The sequence below is a fragment of the Bos taurus genome, chromosome 12, assembly GCF_002263795.3.
Source record: "Bos taurus isolate L1 Dominette 01449 registration number 42190680 breed Hereford chromosome 12, ARS-UCD2.0, whole genome shotgun sequence".
Taxonomy (NCBI): Eukaryota; Metazoa; Chordata; class Mammalia; order Artiodactyla; family Bovidae; genus Bos; species Bos taurus.
Window position 1 is genome coordinate 13,087,433 of NC_037339.1, and position 19,619 is coordinate 13,107,051.

A 19,619-nucleotide genomic window follows, 5' to 3' on the forward strand; every position below is an offset into this window, starting at 1 on the left:
CAATCTTGAGACTGAAGTGTAAACCTTCCTCTGAAGGAGGAAATGGGGTGGGGGTGGGGGGGCCTTGAATGCAAAAGAGTGAAGAATAGAGAGGAAGTGAGAGAGAGAGAGATAGGTTTTAAAAAGAATTATTTTGAGAATCTTTTTCAATGAAGGTGTAATAGCCAATGACTTGGAAGTGAATTGCTGAATCAAATTTAGTAAACAAAGTACCTATACTCTTTTTTTTAATACCACCAGCGTTTCATTTCAATTCCTTGTGTATATGTCCAATCTTAACTCTACCCCAGAGCCTACATCTCTAGAGGATGTAGCATTTCTATATCTACACATATTCCTGGCCTTGGGAACAGAGGAGGTGGAGCTTACAGACTCATTTTACAGGAATAGTTCAGAGAGGGGTGGGGGCCTGTCCAAGGTCACACAACACAAGAGGACACCTTCCAAGAAATATACCTCTCCAGCCAGGTAAAGAGCTCCATGGCGAAAGAAGACTCACATTCTTGTGCATTCTATAAGACATCAGCCTTGGGCTTTGTTAACTCTAACTAGTAAAGATATCTATTGCTTGGTAACCAGGTTTAAGTTTGACCAACACCCAATCTTTAAGACGGAGAAGGCAATGGCACCCCACTCCAGTACTCTTGCCTGGAAAATCCCATGGACGGAGGAGCCTGGTGGGCTGCAGTCCATGGGATCACAAGGAGTCGGACACGACTGAGCGACTTCACTTTCACTTTTCAGTTTCATGCACTGGAGAAGGAAATGGCAGCCCACTCCAGTGTTCTTGCCTGGAGAATCCCAGGGACGGGGGAGCCTGGTGGGCTGCCGTCTATGGGGTCCCACAGAGTCGGACACGACTGAAGCGACTTAGCAGCAGCAGCAGCAGCAGCATATCACTAATACTGAAATGCAAACGCATGCTTTTTCTTTTACCCGTGAGAAAGACATGTTCACCTATTTAACATTTAGCCTGGAAAGTTCAATATTTGTACATAAACATGATGTGTACCACTGGCGGCCGTCGTTACTAGTTGCTGTGCCTTCTGGCCAAATACACAGCTACTCTTTTGATCACCCACCTGAGAAGGTGAGAGAGTGTGAAGACAATGAACTCCAGATCTGGGTCTTCCCTGGTGGTCCCATGGTTAAAACTCCATGCTCCTAATGGAGGGGGCATGAGTTTGATTCCTGGTTGGGCAACTAAGATCCCATATGCCATGCGGTACGGCCGATAAATAAAATAAAATTACTTAAAAAAAAAAAAAATAACACTAGCTCTGAGACCAGTCAGTCTGGATTTGAATCCTACTTCTTCTATTTACTGGCTGTGAGTCCTTGGGCGAGTCATCTGATCCTCTGTCCGTGGGGTCACAAAGAGTCGGACATGACTGAGTGACTGAACTGTCAGTTCCATTTGCAAACTTGGACAACAAGAACATTATATACTTCACAGGCTCTTGTGAGGATTAAACACTTTGTATATGAACAGTGTGGGAACCTGGCACATCAGAGGCCTTAGGTAAATGTTAGCTTACCATCTTCTCCAGTTCTTACCTTCTCTCTCTGAGCTGCCCTCATTTTTTGGACTTCAGCTTCTTCAGCTTCCTTCTTGATTCTTACACATTCTTCTTTTTTTAGCTAAATTGTATTGAGAGTACAGAGGACAAAAAGCAGTTACTATTTTTCCGCCTGAACCCCTGGAACACAAAATTATGATGAAAGGCAAATTACAGTATTGTTTGTGCTACAGAACACCATGATTATAGGTTGGTTCTGCAGGCTACTTAGATCACAAAAAATGGTCAAGCTATATCTGCTGTCCGTGAAATTTCTCTGTGTTTCTACCTTGATATCTGTTTCTCTGTCTTCCCTGGCCCCAAACCACCCCCACCACCAGCCCAGGTTAGGGAGAAGAAAGGGCAGATAATTTTTCCTCAGTATTTAACTCAGACTTCAGGGACTTCCTTGGCAGTCCAGTGGTTAAGAGCCTGCCTTGCGGTGCAAGGGACACAGGTTCAATCCCTGGTTGGAACTGCATGATACAACCAAAAACCAAAAAAAACACCTGAGTTCCTTGTTAAAAAAAAAAAAAAAAAAAATCATTGGTTTTTTTCGTACTACTTCCATGCTTTCATGATGGGAATGTAGTAAACAAATCTGTGCTCCTGGAATCAAATATTCAAACCATAGTAGAGACTTAAACTGGGGTTGGGGTGGGAGAAATTCCCTTACCAAGGTCCCACTGACTGATACACAGCTTGGGTGAGAATTCACAGTATTTATCCCTTCACGTCTCACATCTCGATTTTTTGATTTTTGAGATTTTCTTTTGCAATTTGTTTCAAGGTTTTATGCTTTTTGGTAAAGTTACTGTGTTATTTCATGGTTATTTTCAAAGTGCTGGTGCTCTAATTTCTTGCCAAATTTAAGCTAAAAGAGATGGATTCTGACCTTCTTCTGGTATTTAGATTGTATCAGTTGAAGCTGTTGTCTCTGCCTGACTTCAGCCTCTGATTGGCTTCCCCCTAAGGAAAAAAGTCACAAAGGTGAAACGTGAATGTTAAACTGAAATGTCAGCCATCAAAGACTAATTAAATACATGATAAGTCTACACCACGTGTTTCTTTAACATTTTCATACCACTGGAAACAAGGGGCTAACTGAAATTGAGTCCCCCTCAAACCTAGTTCCTCTGCTGAGTTTATGATTAACCTCTTCATCCAAAACATTATTCCCTTTTTTGTCTAACACCTGTTCTCCTCATGCTTAAGGAATCTCAAAAAAAAGTGGGAAATTATAACTGGGAAAGACCCTTCAGGAAGACCCCAGGATAGAACCTTCTCTCATATCCTCATATCCTCTACTTTAGCTCCTCTCTGAAGTACCTAGATAATATAGTATCTGATGTACATTTTCCTGAGTTGTTTTATAGATGCTAAAAATGGAAGAAGTTAACTCTGTGATTACAGCATGTAGCCCCCAAGCCCACTGGAGCCTAAGGATTGATAATGTTAACCCCTGTGATACAGTCTTAGGATCTCACCATCAACCAGTCAGTATTGTGCACAATCCGATCATATACTCTGTGACTCCCCTCCCTCACCTGGCCTTTAGAAATGCTTTCTTGAAACCCATCGGGGAGTTCAAGTTTTCTAAGCACTATTTGTCTCCAACTCCTTGGCTGATGCCTTACAATAAACACTGCACTTGACCTCACAAAGCTGTGTCAGTAGACTAGCTTTACTGCACAGGGGCAAGCAGACCCAAATTTGATTCGGTAACTTAACCAATTTTTTCAAGTGAGACATTAAACATCAGTAATTGCATAAAAGAAAGATAAGGCCACATTCCCCCAGTAAAAGGACAATGCTATGAGGGTTTTTTCAATCATGTAGGTATTCCAGTTTTTACATAGATTGAAATCACACATGAAGGTCCATGCTAAATAAGAAATAGTGCTTTGGAAATTCTAGAACACTCTTCCTGCTAGAGTATGACCATTTCTTAACCTAATAAAGATGATAATCAATGATGTTTCCAATGTTTTTCTTCTATTGATTCTACTGCCCTGTATTCAAGTAGCAAAGCTCGGGAAACCGTGAGAGGTCTTGCCATGAGATAAGTATACAGTCTTTATAACCCAATTTTTAAGTACAGTGGGAATATTCTAGGTAAAATTAATGGTCAATCCATATTATTTATTGTTCTTTCTTTAGGTATTCAAGAGAAAAAATATGGATGTTAGATTATTCATCTGCTCTCTCTTAAACCTATAACAACCAGGGGCCAGAAATCCTTGCAGCTTGACAATCATCTAAAAATTACTGTTTAGGGAGTTCTCAGTGTTTATGCAAGCTTGGCATGCATATTTTAAAGATTCCTTTGAAATAATTCTCTGGTGCTTTGGTCACTAAAAGTGTCAGTTCTATGAAAGATTCACCTACACAGAAGATGCATTAAAACAATTTGCATTCATCATAGTTTTTATAATTGAACAGTTAAAGACACCATAGAGACTTCTGAGTCTCAAAAGACGTATAATACCTGTTTGGTCCTGGCCCTAAGGAAAGAAACAGTGAGGCCTATTGAAGCTTTTATCTAATGTTACAGCTAATTTTAGTATCTCCTAGAACCATTCCAACATTTTAAGGGGTAGAGAAATAGAGGAGTTGAGAATTTTAAAAATGGAGAAAATCAGATGTCTAAGCATTTACAGGTTTTCCTTTAAAACTCATCTCAAAGTTTAATACATCCCAGAACTCTTTTCTACTGTGCCCTCTTTCTCTTGACCATTCCTAGATACACCAAATACCAGAACTCCTGATCATTTTTGCTTAAGACCCCAAGACAATAGACACCAACATCTCCAAATACCCAAGGCAAGTGCTTAGCTCCCTAAGCAGGATCTGCAAGGGGGTAACTTAAAACCAGTTTGGGGAACATTAATTGGCAACTACTTTCAGCCTGTAAAAGAGGTTAGCTAGGTCAAAGGGAGGTAGAAATCAGAGAAAAGATGTCTTTGTGAATTTCATCTTCTCTGAGTATGTGTTTGGAGAAGGAAGAATCTTCACATCTTCAATGTGAGTAAGAGAGATTTAATGAAAATCATTTGAAGAGCTCAAGCTGTGTCCCCAGAAGACTGAGGGACCCATGCATAGGAAAGACAGTGCCAGAAGGCACACGGCTGTCCTCAAGTGGCTACTCAGACTGGTCATCAAGAAGAAGTGGCCACAGGGCAAATGGCCTGTATTCCCAGAGTCTGTGGGAAGAGTGCACAAGTGTTTCCCACACTCCCAGTCTGGCTGTCATGAAAGAGAATGCCAATCTAAAGCCACTTTAAAAGGGACTTGCCCCTGTGGACAACTCCATAGGCACAATGGAGCTCTACAAAGGTAGTCTAGCTACCAGGAGCCAACAGCAGAAAAGTATCATCTACATCAGGGAAAGCCAGGTGAGAGATGGACGGCGAGCAAAAGGGGGTCTCTGAAGAACTTCAAGGACCCCAGGGATGAGATGCACAGCAAAAACACCCCAAAACTTGAGGAAACTGGTATCGGTGCAAGAGAGACCATAATCTCTTCTTCTTCCTTTGACCCACAAGGAGGAGGAATCAACAGAGAAACCGAGGAGTCAATAGAGAAAAATTCAGCCACACTCATTTCCTTTGCCAACTTTCTATCCAAAATAGGCCCAGGATGGGAATTCCCTGGTGGTCTAGTGGTTAGGACTCTACGCTTCCACTGTAGAGGGCAGGGGTTCGATCCCCGGTGGGGAACTAGATCCCACATGCCATGCGGCATGGCAAAAAAAGGAAAGCAGGCCCAGGCTGGAACAGGGAAGAAGCTTTAATCTCTATTAGCAATAGAGTCATGACCAGTATTTAGGGCTGAACTTTCTGAAAAGACACTGTTTTATGCCTAGAATTAGCTGGACAACTTTATTCTTTGAGAAAGACCACAAAGATCTAATTTCATCCAAAGAACATAGGGGAAAAAAACAGACCCAGATAGCTAGTGTGAGGGGGCCAGTTAGGAAAGACAGAGCTATCCTCCAGGTTGTACCCCTCAAATGCAGCTTCTTCAGCATAAAGGTGACATGAGATGAACCCCATTCATGAAATACAGTGGGATGATAATGATAATGCTATTGCTTGTACACAATCACCAAATGAGCTTATTTCTACCGACATCTTGGAAAAAGTACTTCTTGCAAACTACTGTGAGAGTCAGTGGCCCCTGATTCTACCACATTTGTGCAAACTAAACCTGTGGGAACGGCGCGTCCAGCCCTTGAAGCTCCCAGCTGCTGCTGGCAGAGAGAAGACGTGAATGCTTCGCATGAGAGGACTTCCCTGGTGAGTGAGTCAAACGCCGGGCAGAAGCAGCCCATGCAATTTATCACACTGCCACGTGCTCCAGAGGCCCCAAAGTCTCTATTTGCAAATGAAAACACAGATGATATTATCTCTATACCTACCCCGTGTCCCCAGCCCACTGACATCTTACGGTCAGAATTGACCCTCCAATTTTTTCTCCCATAACTAGTTAACTGCCATGATTAATATGCTTGTGATAGCACTAATCAGGATGGGAGTAAGAGCTATGACGAGGCATATGCGACGCCCTAGGTAAGATTTCTTCAGAGCTGATCAACTAAGAGGCTATAAATTATTTGGCAATTAAGCCATCTTCTTATTCCCCCATAACTGTGGCATCATCTGTTTGCTATTTGCAGAGAGTCAGAAACAACGGTTTACCTGCATACTTCTGACTTTAAATGTATGTTTTGACTTTAAATGCATTTCATTCCAAGCAGCACAATGAGTCAATGACCTATAACGGACACTGAAAGACAGATGTGGGCAAGGTGCTAAGCAGATTGTTGGGTGGCCCTGTCCTCCTGCATTCAAGCAACTGGCTTGCTGGCTTACCTAGCGTCATGGGCGGTAGGTTAATGGACTTCTCCCTTTGTTGTTTCTTCCACCTTTCCAGCTCCTCCAGCTCTTTCGCAGCCACTAAGTCAGGTGAGAAATATGAAATCATCAATTATTAGAGTGTGAAAAGGAAACTGCTCCCTTGAGATGGACATTTAACTACATGCGGGCATGAGTGGGCGAGATATCCAGGAAAGGAAGCCACCACCCAGTCCTAACCCCTTGGGGTCACCCTAAGGCACTTTCTCTCCAAGAGCTGACACAGAAGTACAGATGTGAAAACAAGATAAACTCCTGCTAAATAAAGAAGTTTAGTTCTTCCTCGCATCCTGGCATTTTTCAAACCCTACATCATTTAATCCTGGAGAAGGAAATGGCAACCCACTCCGGTATTCTTGCCCAGAGAATTCCATGGACAGAGGAGCCTGGCAGGCCATGGTCCATAGGGTCGCAGAGAGTTGGACACAACTGAAGCGACCAAGCACACATCATTTAATGTTAAAAGTTTCCTATAGGGTGTATGCAAAACATTCATGTGGCAATAAGAACTTTGCACACACAGTAAACATAAGCCCCCGTAGAATTCTGATGCCTGTATCTGCTGCATTTTAAATATTCCCCAAGATCACTGTAATTGTGAGGAATGAGGGCTCTCCAATTCCTACTACCTGGGCCCACTGAGCTGAGCCTACTCCCTGTGGAGCAGTGCCCAATTTCCCAAGTATACACTGACTGGCAGCAGGGGGCACCAGAGATACTAGTTCTGTTTTTTCCAAGGTGTCTCATGAGACATGATTATTTCAAACATCCATTTATATTTTTTAATTATTAGAGGAAAAAAAAACAACTTCTGAAACATCTCAAAAATCCAGACCACACTGAAGCTTAAATTCCTGTTAACCATTTAAATAAGAAACGTGTAAGATGACAGAATCTCTGGGATTCCACTGGTCAACTGCAGGCAGTACCCACAGTCACCACGTCTGCACAATTGTGATGGTCACACTCTGCACAGACTCAGATACGCCACCCAGGAGGCTACTCGTCCAGTGGAGACCGTTAGAGAGCTGCCTTCCTGCTGTGTCCTTATGTTCATCAGTCATTACAAAATCAAATTTCCTAGGAAGATCAGGAATGGAGAGCACAAGATCTCAGTGCTAGCCCCATAGCTGACTTGAACAAGCCTCAGAAACTTCTCTGTGAATGAAATGAACTTTAGTTCTCCTCCTAACTCGAAAATATTAATGCTGTCTCTTTAAACAGCAGCCCTTATTTTACCGTAACATTAACACTACATTAATCATGTTGTATGTCCGCTAGGTACAAGGAGCACAAAAACAAGCAAGATGTAGCCCTGCCCTCAAAGACCTTATAATCTAGAGAAGGAAAGTGAAGTCACCAATAAAAACAGCTGAGGTTAGACTCTGTTGGTTATAAAATTAAACGAGCACAGAAACTAAAGAAAAATTCCATTAAGAAGGAATGGAACAGATCCAGGAAAAAGATTATTTTATAATCTATTTCATGTATCGCTTGTCCCTTTCAAAAGTGTTCCTAGTCCTGTAAAGATATCTGAAGTAAGCCCAATTTTGCAGGAACTTGATAGGTCGGTTGGCAATAGGTGTGAAATTGTTTAATTGCAATAGAAACCTCAGATTTATGATTATGCAATGAGTTCTGCTATTAGCATATAGAAAGAAATTTAGAAGCATTAACAATAAAATAGTTTTAAAAGGTATAATTAAAACTGCCAAAACTTAAAAAGGAAAAAAAAATGAGCTCCAGTGAGTCTATACAGATCAGAAACTAAAAATTCTTCAGCCCAATGCAAGCCAATTCTACTAAGAAAATGAGCAGTATTTTGAGTGTTAAATAATATACATACTCTGTTGTATCTCATTTCTTCGTTTTTCATTTGGTGCTATCAAGGTATATGCACCTGTGCTAGAAAGAAGAGAAAAAAATCAATTACCGGGAGAAATTTTTTTTTTAAATATTTATTTAGCTACATCAGAACTTAGTTGCAGCATGTGGGATCTAGTTCCTTGATCAGGGATCAAACCCAGGCTCCCTGCATTGCGAGGACAGAATCTTAGCCACTGGATCACCAGGGAAGTCCCCATGAGAAATTATTAATGCATATAAGCCACCAGATATTCTTTGTGATAATGTACTGTATTTATGATCCTTGCCATCAAATAGGTACTATGGGTTCTCTAAAGACCCATGTTCTCCAGGAGCTTACAATCTAGTTGTCAAAGTAAAACAAGAACACATGGCCCCATATGGAAATATAGAGCAGTTGGTGAAGCCTGACAAGTGACTACTTCACCATTAGCTCTCGGTAAACCACAGGACTCCACTGTTCCTCCCGGTGGCCCTCACGGGCACATCCACTTGAGATGACTGGCATTCTCCCATGTCACCCACACTGGGAATATAGGGCACGCTCCTTTTTCATTGCCGCAAACTGGGTGTAGGGGCCATTTCAATGCAGACACCTCTTCTTAATGACCCATTTGAGTGGCCAGATGGCCACAGTCTTGGGTTTTGGGGCTTTGACTTCCAGGCAGGGGTCCACTGGGCCCCTCATCTTACTGGGGACACAGGTTGAGCATAATCAGGAGCTCAGAGAAGCCAAGAGTCACTTCAGTTCACTGGGCACAGGATGGGCGGGTGGGGAGGCAGTGGGAATTAGGGGAAACTTCAATTAGGCAAAAATATTCAGCACTGAGATACAAGGAGTTGTTCAAACATTGTGAGCTTTTGCAGGCAGAAACTCCACTTGATTGATCTGTATATGCCCAGCCCCTGGCACAAAGTAGCTGCTTGATGAATGTGGACTGAACTGAAATGATACCACAGACCCCAGTCTGTGAGTCTGTGCTGCGGTGGCTCTTCTTTGTCATGACGCATGTAATCCCACAAAAGTATGACTATTTCATACAGCAAAAACATAACACAGCAACCGAATGCAGCACACATATGGGTACAGTGTGAGGGGAAATGTTATGGATAAATACAATCAGCTTATAAACGTCGGCCTTTAAAAAAAAAGCCCAGATACGCTTAGAAGTCTCCGTCCAACACAGACTGTACCGTTTCAAAGGACAAATTAGCAAAGATTGAACAGTAGAGGCCAAAAGTGCTGATTAACAGAAGCCGTTTCTTCCTTATCTCATTATTTTCCTAGCAGTGAGCCTTCAGCCAGCTTCAAACTGCGCTTTAATTTTAGACTTGTACACGGGAGGTGTGTGACCCCCTCTGCATGCAAATGTGGCTGCTGGGTGCCCAACTACCTAACGGATATCGGCAGACGTTGCCTGTGTAGCCTCACAAATGTACAACGTGATGAATACAAAATTAGGAGGCCGCCACTGGAAATTAATCCCTTGTCCATTGCATATTTTTTGTTCACCCTCAGAAAGATTTTTCACTCAAGTGGCCACCCTTGATAGAAGCTTGAGAGCTGCAGTTCATACCTGCAGACCTGAATATGATGCAACAGTGAGCCATTCTGCAGGGCCTTAAAGATGAAACATGAGGTGCTGGATTTAAATGCCAAGGAAGAAATGACTGCAGAAGCCTCAGGATCCCCTCACATGGTGGTATGGAGCTTCTCAACATACCAGGGGTTTGACTACACTGCAAATCAGTAGTTCTTAAACTTTAACATGCATCGGAATTACCTGGAGGGTTTATAAAATGTTGAGTTTCTGATTCAACCGGTATGTGGGGGATGGAGGAGCCTATAACTTGCCTTTTTAACAATTCCCAGATGATGATGATGTTCTGGACCTGGGGACCACACTTTGAGAAGCAGGGATGTAGATCAATCAAGCTGTCTTCAAATACTTGGACTAAAAGGGAATTGTGCGTGCATGCTCAGTCGCTCAGTCATGTCTGACTCTTTGCGACCCTATGGACTGTGGTCCACCAGGCTCCTCTCTCTCCGTGAAATTTCCCACGCAAGAATACTGGAGTGGGTTGCCATTTCATCCTCCAGGGGATCTTCCTGGCCCAGGGGTTGAAATCACGTCTCCTGAAGCTCCTGCATTGGCAGGCGGATTCTTTACCAAACTAAGCCACCTGGGAAGCCCCAAAAGGGAATTGAAGGATTCATAAATACTGATAAAGACATAGAGGTTAAATCATATGCCAAAAATCATAAGGTTTTTTTAAGCAATTGTGTTGAGACTCAAACCTAGCACTTTTGACTTAAACCAGGGGGGTGTCTGGAGGTAAACATTCATCTCAAAGTAGAAAACATCAAATATGACTGTCCTTAACTTTGGCCTCTTGATAGACTTCCAAACAAAGGAAGTAAATGTAACTCAGCACCCACTATGGTCTTGTGTGTTAGGGACTTATGAGGAGAGAGGAGAGATACCAAAAAAACAGATACAACCCCTTTAACAGAGCTTATACCTGCCAGTGCAGGAGACTTATAAGACACTCTGGTTTGATCCCTGGATCAGGAAGATCCCCTGGAGAAGGAAATGGCAGCTCACTCACTCCGGTATTCTTGCCTGGAGAATCCCAAGGACAGAGGAGCCTGGAGGGCTACAGTCCATGGGGTCATAAAGAGTTGGACAGAATTGAGTAACTGAGCATGCACACTTAGGAACAATTCATGAAACCATCAGAGCAGACCACAAGGATGTTTGCTAAGAGAAGCTTTATAGAGAATTTTCCAAATTCCATGAATCTCTCTTATGAAATTTTCAGGAAAGGTTTGAAAAGAAAAAAAAACAGTTTGTAAAAGATTTTATTCTACAATATCTAATCTAATTAAGTATGACAACATTCTTGCCTGGAGAATCCCAGGGACAGGGGAGCCTAGTGGGCTGCTGTCTATGGGGTCGCACAGAGTCGGACACAACTGAAGGGACTTAGCAGCAGCATGACAACATCACATAGAATCTTTAGTCTTAGGATTAAATAAGACTACAGTCAATCTATGGCCAACATAGGTAGCTGACAAGTACCCAGACTCAGAACAGGGCCATGAGAAAAGAATTCTCTAGCCTTGAAATCCGGAGAAGGCAATGGCACCCCACTCCAGTACTCTTGCCTGGAAAATCCCATGGGCGGAGGAGCCTGGTAGGCTGCAGTCCATGGGGTCGTGAAGAGTCAGACACGACTGAGCGACTTCACTTTGACTTCACTTTCATGCACTGGAAAAGGAAATGGCAACCCACTCCAGTGTTCCTGCCTGGAGAATCCCAGGGACGGGGGAGCCTGGTGGGCTGCCGACTCTGGGGTCGCACAGAGTCGGACACGACTGAAGCGACTTAGCAGCAGCAGCAGCAGCAGCCTTGAAATCAGAAGCTTTTAACTGAAAACATTTAAACATAACCCTGGGCTCAAGGACAGTGGTCCAAGTAATAAATGTTTTATGTTAAAGAATTCCTTAGCAACCTTCTTAGCAGTATTTTATTGGCTGAAAATGTCAAAGCTGAAACATAATATTCAGAAGAAAGCACTGGCCAAGTAATGAAGCCTCTATCCCTCTTCCTTCCTGTAGGAAGAGGTGCTTAAGTTTAAGGATTGACTTTTTATTTTTTAATATCCTGTGGCACAGCCTAATGCCTGGGTAGACACAAATATTCATCCCTGCTCTCTTGGCTTTTCCTTGACATGAATAACAAGTATAACTTATTCATGTTTTCAGCCAATTAGTTTCCACCCACAGCAAGGGCCTCCGCTGTTTTAACCTCCATGTCATCCCTTTCAACAGCCTGACTCTCAAAGCTGCTGATGGAGACAAGCCCAACCTAACTATATTTAGTATTCCAGTCATTTTCTGATTAAGCAACATTCAAAAGCCACTGAAATAAATGTATATCTTTGAAAATGAGTTTCCTTAATTACCTCATTGAAATTTAATGAAACATCTCCATTTGTAAGATTATTCTCACTTTCCAACAGCCCACATCCATGAGATATACTAAGGGAGAACGTATAAAGATTAGCATGTGACAAGGGGAAAATGTTTTTCTGTACCATTAAAATATATATATTTAAGAACTCTTTGCCTTGTGAGCTCTCTCCTAAGCCACACCACTGTCTCTCTGGTGTACATTCTTGCATGTTTTTAATAAGGTCTCATCAATAAGCACTCTATGAAAATAATGTTTTGTTGAAGTTATGAAGACTATCTGGGCTGGATAAAAGTATTACATAAATATATCCCCTGGTGTGTATAAACCACAGCAGATGTAATTTAAATTTCTAATTAGGAACAACACCAATTTGACTGAAAAAGGAATGTAGTCACAAGCAAAAATTCAGAAAGAGATTACATCACAAACAGATAAAGCAGAACAGTAGACACAAAGTTTACTGTCCTATAAAAAGCTGGCTTGAGGTTTTCATAGTTCAAGAAAATCTTACCTTTGGGGGACACTGAAAGAACGAAAAATTTTTTGGCTAATCAAACGTAGTGGATAGGGGTTTCCCTGGTGGCTCAGTGGTAAGTAATCCACCTGCTAATGCGGAAGACACAGCTTCGATCCCTGGTCCGGGAAGATCCCACATGCCTCAGAGCAATTAAGCCCATGAGCTGCAACTCCCGAAGCCTGTTGATCCAGAGCCCAACGAGAGAAGCCGTGACAAGAAGCCCACGCACCGCAACGAGAGAAATAGCCTGTACGACAACGAAGACCCAGCATGGCCAAAAAGAAAGAAAGAAAACTATACAAAGGCACTGGATGTTTAATTTCTAGATATGGTTTTCCATATTGGTTTTTAAAACATGGTTTTCAGCACAGGACTCAAGCATATGTTTTTAACCAATGTGAGTCAACTTATAGGGCACTCAGGTTTTCAAGAGTTCTTCTGTAAAGATACCATATTCCTAAGTTAAAAAAAAAAAAAAAAATGACAAGATCAGGCTGAGTAAATCATCCTTGATCCCTAGCCTGTCACATCAGCCCTGACCCATATTCCACATCCCTGGTGTGGAAGGACTAGTGAATTCTCTTTAGTCTCAGAGTCTGAAGAGCCCAGGACTTTGTCTGCACACCCAAGAGGCTGATGTGAAGCTGGTTAGTTCTCTCATAGCTTCTGATGGAGGGCTGAACCGATGTCCAGAAGGCTGGCGGCATAGGCACCCAGACAGAAAAGATAAGAGACCATCAGGACACCAGGGCCTTTGTTCATAATACACCTTTATGGAAAGCAGAAAGAGGGACACACACACGTATCTCTACCCAGGATCCTCATGTAGACTCATGGCTTAGTGAGAGGCGGTAAACTGATGCAAATCAGAAGAGTGCCCCCTCTGTCAGGCAGAGGCAATCCCACCTGATTAGGGCACATGACGTGGTATGTACTCCAGCTTCAGATTACTATCTTACCCAGATAATCATATAGCACAGAGCTGAAAGATGTGATGCTTCTTCACTTAAAACACACATAACACTATAGAGACTTGCCGTCTTTAAGAGACCAAAAACCATATGATGGAAGCAGAGATGAGGACCAGTTGGTAAGAATACTTAAAAATGTTTTAAGTTGCTTCCTCAGTAAAAAACTACAAGACACTCACATTTTCAGAGGACAGAGATGTCAGGTCTGGGATGTGACTGGAGCCTGCTGCTGCTGCTGCTGTTAAGTAGCTTCAGTCATGTCTGACTCTGTGCAACCCCATAGACGGCAGCCCACCAGGCTCCCCTGTCCCTGGGATTCTCCAGGCAAGAACACTGGAGTGGGTTGCCATTTCCTTCTCCAATGCATGAAAGTGAAAAGTGAAAGTGAAGTCGCTCATTGCCTGGAGCCTACCTATAAGCAAATATTTGCCTAACAGGCTATTACTATGTCATGGATGCTGACAGAGGACAAGACTCCTGAGTCAGAGACAAAGGACTCTATTACTCATGGCACAGCATCAGCATTAGTATATTTATGTCTGGTCTCTGTCTCTATCTTTTCAGGTTAACATGATGGATGTTGCACACACACAAAGTGTTTGCATTGCAGCTGAGGAACACTGAATTGTGGAATCCACCATTTTTAAAGCAGGTAGTAAGCAAGCCTCGGAGAAGGCAATGGCACCCCACTCCAGTACTCTTGCCTGGAAAATCCCATGGACGGAGGAGCCTAGTAGGCTGCAGTCCATGGGGCCGCTAAGAGTCAGACATGACTGAGCGACTTCCCCTTCACTTTTCACTTTCATGCATTGGAGAAGGAAATGGCAACCCACTCCAGTGTTCTTGCCTGGAGAGTCCCAGGGACGGGGGAGCCTGGTGAGCTGCCGTCTATGGGGTTGTACAGAGTCGGACACGACTGAAGTGACTTAGCAGACTTAGCAGTCATATCTTAAGTCCAATTTTATATGCTGCTTTCACTTGTAAGTGGTTTTTCCGATTAAGCACATAAGAAGCTTAATATTAAATGGTTACATAATATTTCACAACATCGATGCATCATTGATATAACCACTCACTTAACCATTTCAGTTATTTCAACTGTTCACTATTATAATCCTGCAGAATGTACAAGGCATAAAACAAAGATTGCACAGAACATCATCCAGAAGAAAACCCTTAATAGTTCTCTAAAATCAATACTCTGAACAGTAATGTGGACTACATTAAAATTTTTCTTCCTTAGATATCCCATTTGCATTTTGAGAAGTTCCTGCAATAGTTTGATCATATGATTGATTTCTGCTCATATGCTTGACTCTCCTTAATGCCTAAACCAGACAATATGCTGGCCTACCTACCCATTCATTCTCACCACCTCCTTCCTAAAAGCACTCCTGTATTATTCAGGTTAATAATGTGTCCAGTAAAGACTATAGTCTCCAGCCTTCTTTATAGTCAAACATGATGTGTGATTGTTTAGCAAACTGAGATATAAGGGAAGCCATTGAGAAGGATTTCTAGGAAAGCTCCATTAAGTGAAGACAGATGGACAGGAAAGGTATTTTGTTGCCTTCCCCCCTTCCTGGATGGTTGAAGTGGTAGCCGGTGCTCAGGCAACCATCTTGGTCAGTGAGGCAACGTGGATATAGACGACATACCTCAGAAATAGCAGAGCAGAAAGAAGTGATCTGGTGCCCTGTAACTGTAAAACCACCACACTAGTGGTAATCCATTGCCAAATTGCCTGGCTTTGAACCCTAATTCTGTTACTTCCTAGCTATAACTTTGAGCAAATTGCCTAGTTTTTCTATTATTTCACCTGTAAAATGGGGATAACAAGTGTCCATCACTTAGAGTATAAAGTGTTTAGAATAAAGCTAGGAAATAACAAAAGTTCTATTAAGGTTGCCTATTATTTGTACTATTATCAGCCCTAGACTACTCACCTTCAGAATTATTCTATAGGAGAGAAACAAAGCCATCAATGCTTCAGATACCTGTTTAGAGATATCTATTTTATTATATGCAATCATAATAATTATATATAAGACATTATTTTTCTCACCTTCAATTGGCAGTAGAAATTGAAGGGCATAATGGCTCTAAGACTTTCTACTTGGTGTAAAAAGTGAAAAAGCACAACCTACATTAAAGAGGTCCTTACATCAACAGCTTGTTTATTTCTGAGGTTCTGAATGGCAAGGGATTTTTCCTTTCTATATTAGTTTAGTAATGTTCAGTTTTTTATTCTGGGGTTGCGGGGGGTGGTACTTTTTTTTTCTGGCTATACCACATAGCTTGTGGGATCTGAGTTCCCGGATCAGGAACTGAACCTGGGACACAGCAGTGAAAGTGCTCAGTCCTCACCACTGGACTGTCAGGGAATTCCTGATGTAGTTTAGATTTTTATAACAAGCAGATACAACTTTACTTTTCCAGCCATGAAAAATATATTCCAAGGATTTTTAAATGAGAAAACATTTAAATATTTCTTAAAGCAGGGGTTCAGATTTTCTTAAAATCCTAGGTAGCCCAGGATATCTGCTCTCACTGGCTCCCTAGTAAAACAAACACTGGATAATACTAGCCCGTGAGTTTTAAAGATAGAAAATGGCTTCAGTTTTTGTCAGTTCAGTTCAGTCGTTCAGTCATGTCCAACTCTTTGCAACCCCATGGACAGCAGCATGCCAGGTCTCCCTGTCCATCACCAACTCCTGGAGTTTATTCAAACTCATGTCCATTGAGTTCGTGATGCCATCCAACTATCTCATCCTCTGTCGTCCCCTTCTCCTCCTGCCTTCAATCTTGCCCAGCTTCAGGGTCTTTTCAAATGAGACAGGTCTTCACATCAGGTGGCCAAAGTATTAAGAGTTTCAGCTTCAGCATCAGTCCTTGCAATGAATATTCAGGACTGATTTCCTTTAGGATGGACTGGTTGGATCTCCTTGCTGTCCAAGGGACTCTCAAGAGTCTTCTCCAATACCACAGTTCAAAAGCATCATTTTTTGGATCTCAGTTTTCTTTATAGTCCAACTCTCACATCCATACATGACCACTGGAAAAACCATAGCCTTGACTAGATAGACCTTTGTTGGCAAAGTAATCTCTCCATTTTTTAATATGCTGTCTATGTCAGTCATAATTTGTTTTCCAAGGAGCAAGTGTCTTTTAATTCCATGGCTGCAGGCACCATCTGCAGTGATTTTGGAGCCCAAAAAAATAAGTCTGTCACTGTTTCCACTGTTCCCCATCTATTTGCCATGAAGTGATAAGACCAGATGCCATGATCTTAGTTTTCTGAATATTGAGCTTTAAGCCAACTTTTTCACTCTCCTCTTTCATCAAGCGGCTCTTTAGTTCTTTTTCACTTTCTGCCATAGGGTGATCTCATCTGCATATCTGAGGTTATTGATATTTCTTCCAGAAATCTTGATTCCAGCTTGTGCTTCCTCCAGCCCAGCATTTCTCATGATGTACTCTGCATTTAAGTTAAATAAGCAGGGTGACAACATACAGGGTTGAAGTACTCCTTTCCCGATTTGGAACCAGTCTGTTGTTCCATGTCCAGTTCTAACTGTTGCTTCCTGACCTGCATACAGAGTTCTCAAGAGGCAGGTCAGGTGGTCTGGTATTCCCATCTCTTTCAGAATTTTCCACAGTTTCTTGTGATCCACACAGTCAAAGGCTTTAGCATAGTCAATAAAGCAGAAATAGATGTTTTTCTGGAACTCTCTTGCTTTTTCCATGATCCAGCAGATGTTGGCAATTTGATCTCTGGTTCCTCTGCCTTTTCTAAATCCAGCTTAAACATCTGGAAGTTCATGGTTCACGTACTGTTGAAGCCTGGCTTGGAGAATTTTGAGCATTCCTTTACTAGCGTGTGAGATGAGTGCAATTGTGCAGTAGTTTGAGCATTCTTTGGCATTGCCTTTCTTTGGGATTGGAAAGAAAACTGACCTTTTCCAGTCCTGTGGCCACTGCTGAGTTTTCCAAATTTGCTGGCATATTGCGTGCAGCACTTTCACAGCATCATCTTTCAGGATTGGCAATAGCTCAACTGCAATTCCATCACCTCCACTAGCTTTGTTCATAGTGATGCTTCCTAAGGCCCACCTGACTTTGCATTTCAGGATGTCTGGCTCTAGGTGAGTGATCACACCATCGCGATTATCTGGGTCATGAAGATTTTTTTTTTTTTTTGTATAGTTCTTCCGTGTATTCTTGCCACTTCTTCTTAATATACTCTGCTTCTGTTAGGTCCATACCATTTCTGTCCTTTATTGAGCCCATCTTTGCATGAAATGTTCCCTTGGCATCTCTAATTTTCTTGAAGAGATCTCTAGTCTTTCCCATTCTGTTGTTTTCCTCTATTTCTTTGCATTGATCGCTGAGGAAGGCTTTCTTATCTCTTCTTGCTAGTCTTTGGAACTCTGCATTCAAATGGGTATATCTTTCCTTTTCTCCTTTGCCTTTCACTTCTCTTCTTTTCACAGCTATTTGTAAGGCATCCTCAGGCAGACATTTTGCCTTTTTGCACTTCTTTTCCTTGGGGATGGTCTTGATCCCTGCCTCCTGTACAATGTCACAAACCTCCATCCATAGTTCTTCAGGCACTCTGTCTATGAGATCTAATCCCTTGAATCTTTTTGTCACTTTCACTGTATAATCATAAGGGATTTGATTTAGGTCATACCTGAATGGTCAGTTTTTGTTCCAGACTTTAATAAATTGCCTTTTAAGTGTTTAGGGGAGGGGGGAATGGTTACCAACATTACTGAACAAAGGAACCATCATTGGCTGATTCTCTGATATAGAACAGACCCTTCAAATACAGTCTTCTCCCTTTGATGATTTTTCTTTTCCTGTTAAGCTTTTGTTTCAGATTCAAATGCATTCTGAATAGATGCAATTAACCTTAACAATATGTATAACCTTACAACACTCTGCTGACTTTGAAGTAAGTAACCTTACTGTGTAATTGAACTAAGTTTCTCCCCCCCCCCCATTTCTGCTATGCTTCTGCTGATTATTATAGGTATTATGTGTGTGCAGGCTTTCATCATACTGCTGATTTATTGTTTCACTGTTTCAGCTGTCAAAAGACTTTCTGAGACATTCCCACTCACTTTTGATATTATATTTGAACAAAAATGATTGCTCCCCAAAACCTGGCAGAATGCAAATACATATCATACTGAGGAGTGGAGTCTAGTGCAGAAAAGTTGGAAATTCATCCTAAATAGGACCATAATTCCTCCCCTCCTGTATAAACAGGAAGGTAAATTTGACCTAATCAAACCAAAGTGTCTTTTCTTTCCATCCACTCAAATAATCTCGTCTGCCATGCACAGAACAATGCTTTGCTTTTCACTCTGTGGATGATAACCCACTAGTGGGCCATGAAATCAATTTCATGGGTTTATTTTTAATGAATCAGAATAGAAAATGTCAAAGTACATCACATGTAGTAAGTAAGGGTAAGAATTATTTTCTGACCTTTTTTTTTCAATTATCTACAAACTCACATATCCCATACAGGTACTAGGTCATGAATCTCAAATGCATTGCTAACCTTAGGCTATGGTCAGAAGTCTGAAAGATTGCTGGAAGGCAGCATGTAGTTTAGGTTGCTCAGAAACTGTGACAGTGAGAAAACTGTTCTAATGCAAGCCAACCAAGCTGTCATGAGGAACGCAGCAGAGAGCAGAGCATCCCCACAGCAAGTTTGCTCTGACAAACTACTTCTCTATGCACATCATGTCAAAGCTGGAAATAAATGTCACATTGCTGATTCTATGTAGTACCACTCT

The 19,619-nt window shown here is 41.9% G+C and overlaps 1 protein-coding gene across 1 annotated transcript in view; it reads right to left on the bottom strand.

Moving 5' to 3' along the window:
* EPSTI1 (epithelial stromal interaction 1) overlaps window positions 1-19,619 on the bottom strand; it is a 100,008-nt gene that overhangs the window by 72,072 nt on the left and 8,317 nt on the right. Inside the window, exons 2-5 of the mRNA XM_002691775.6 lie at window positions 8,322-8,380; window positions 6,434-6,517; window positions 2,455-2,528; window positions 1,558-1,641 (exon numbers count right to left, since the gene is read on the bottom strand). Coding sequence (XP_002691821.2) covers window positions 1,558-1,641; window positions 2,455-2,528; window positions 6,434-6,517; window positions 8,322-8,380 — 301 coding nt within the window. The remainder of the gene's footprint in view (window positions 1-1,557; window positions 1,642-2,454; window positions 2,529-6,433; window positions 6,518-8,321; window positions 8,381-19,619) is intronic.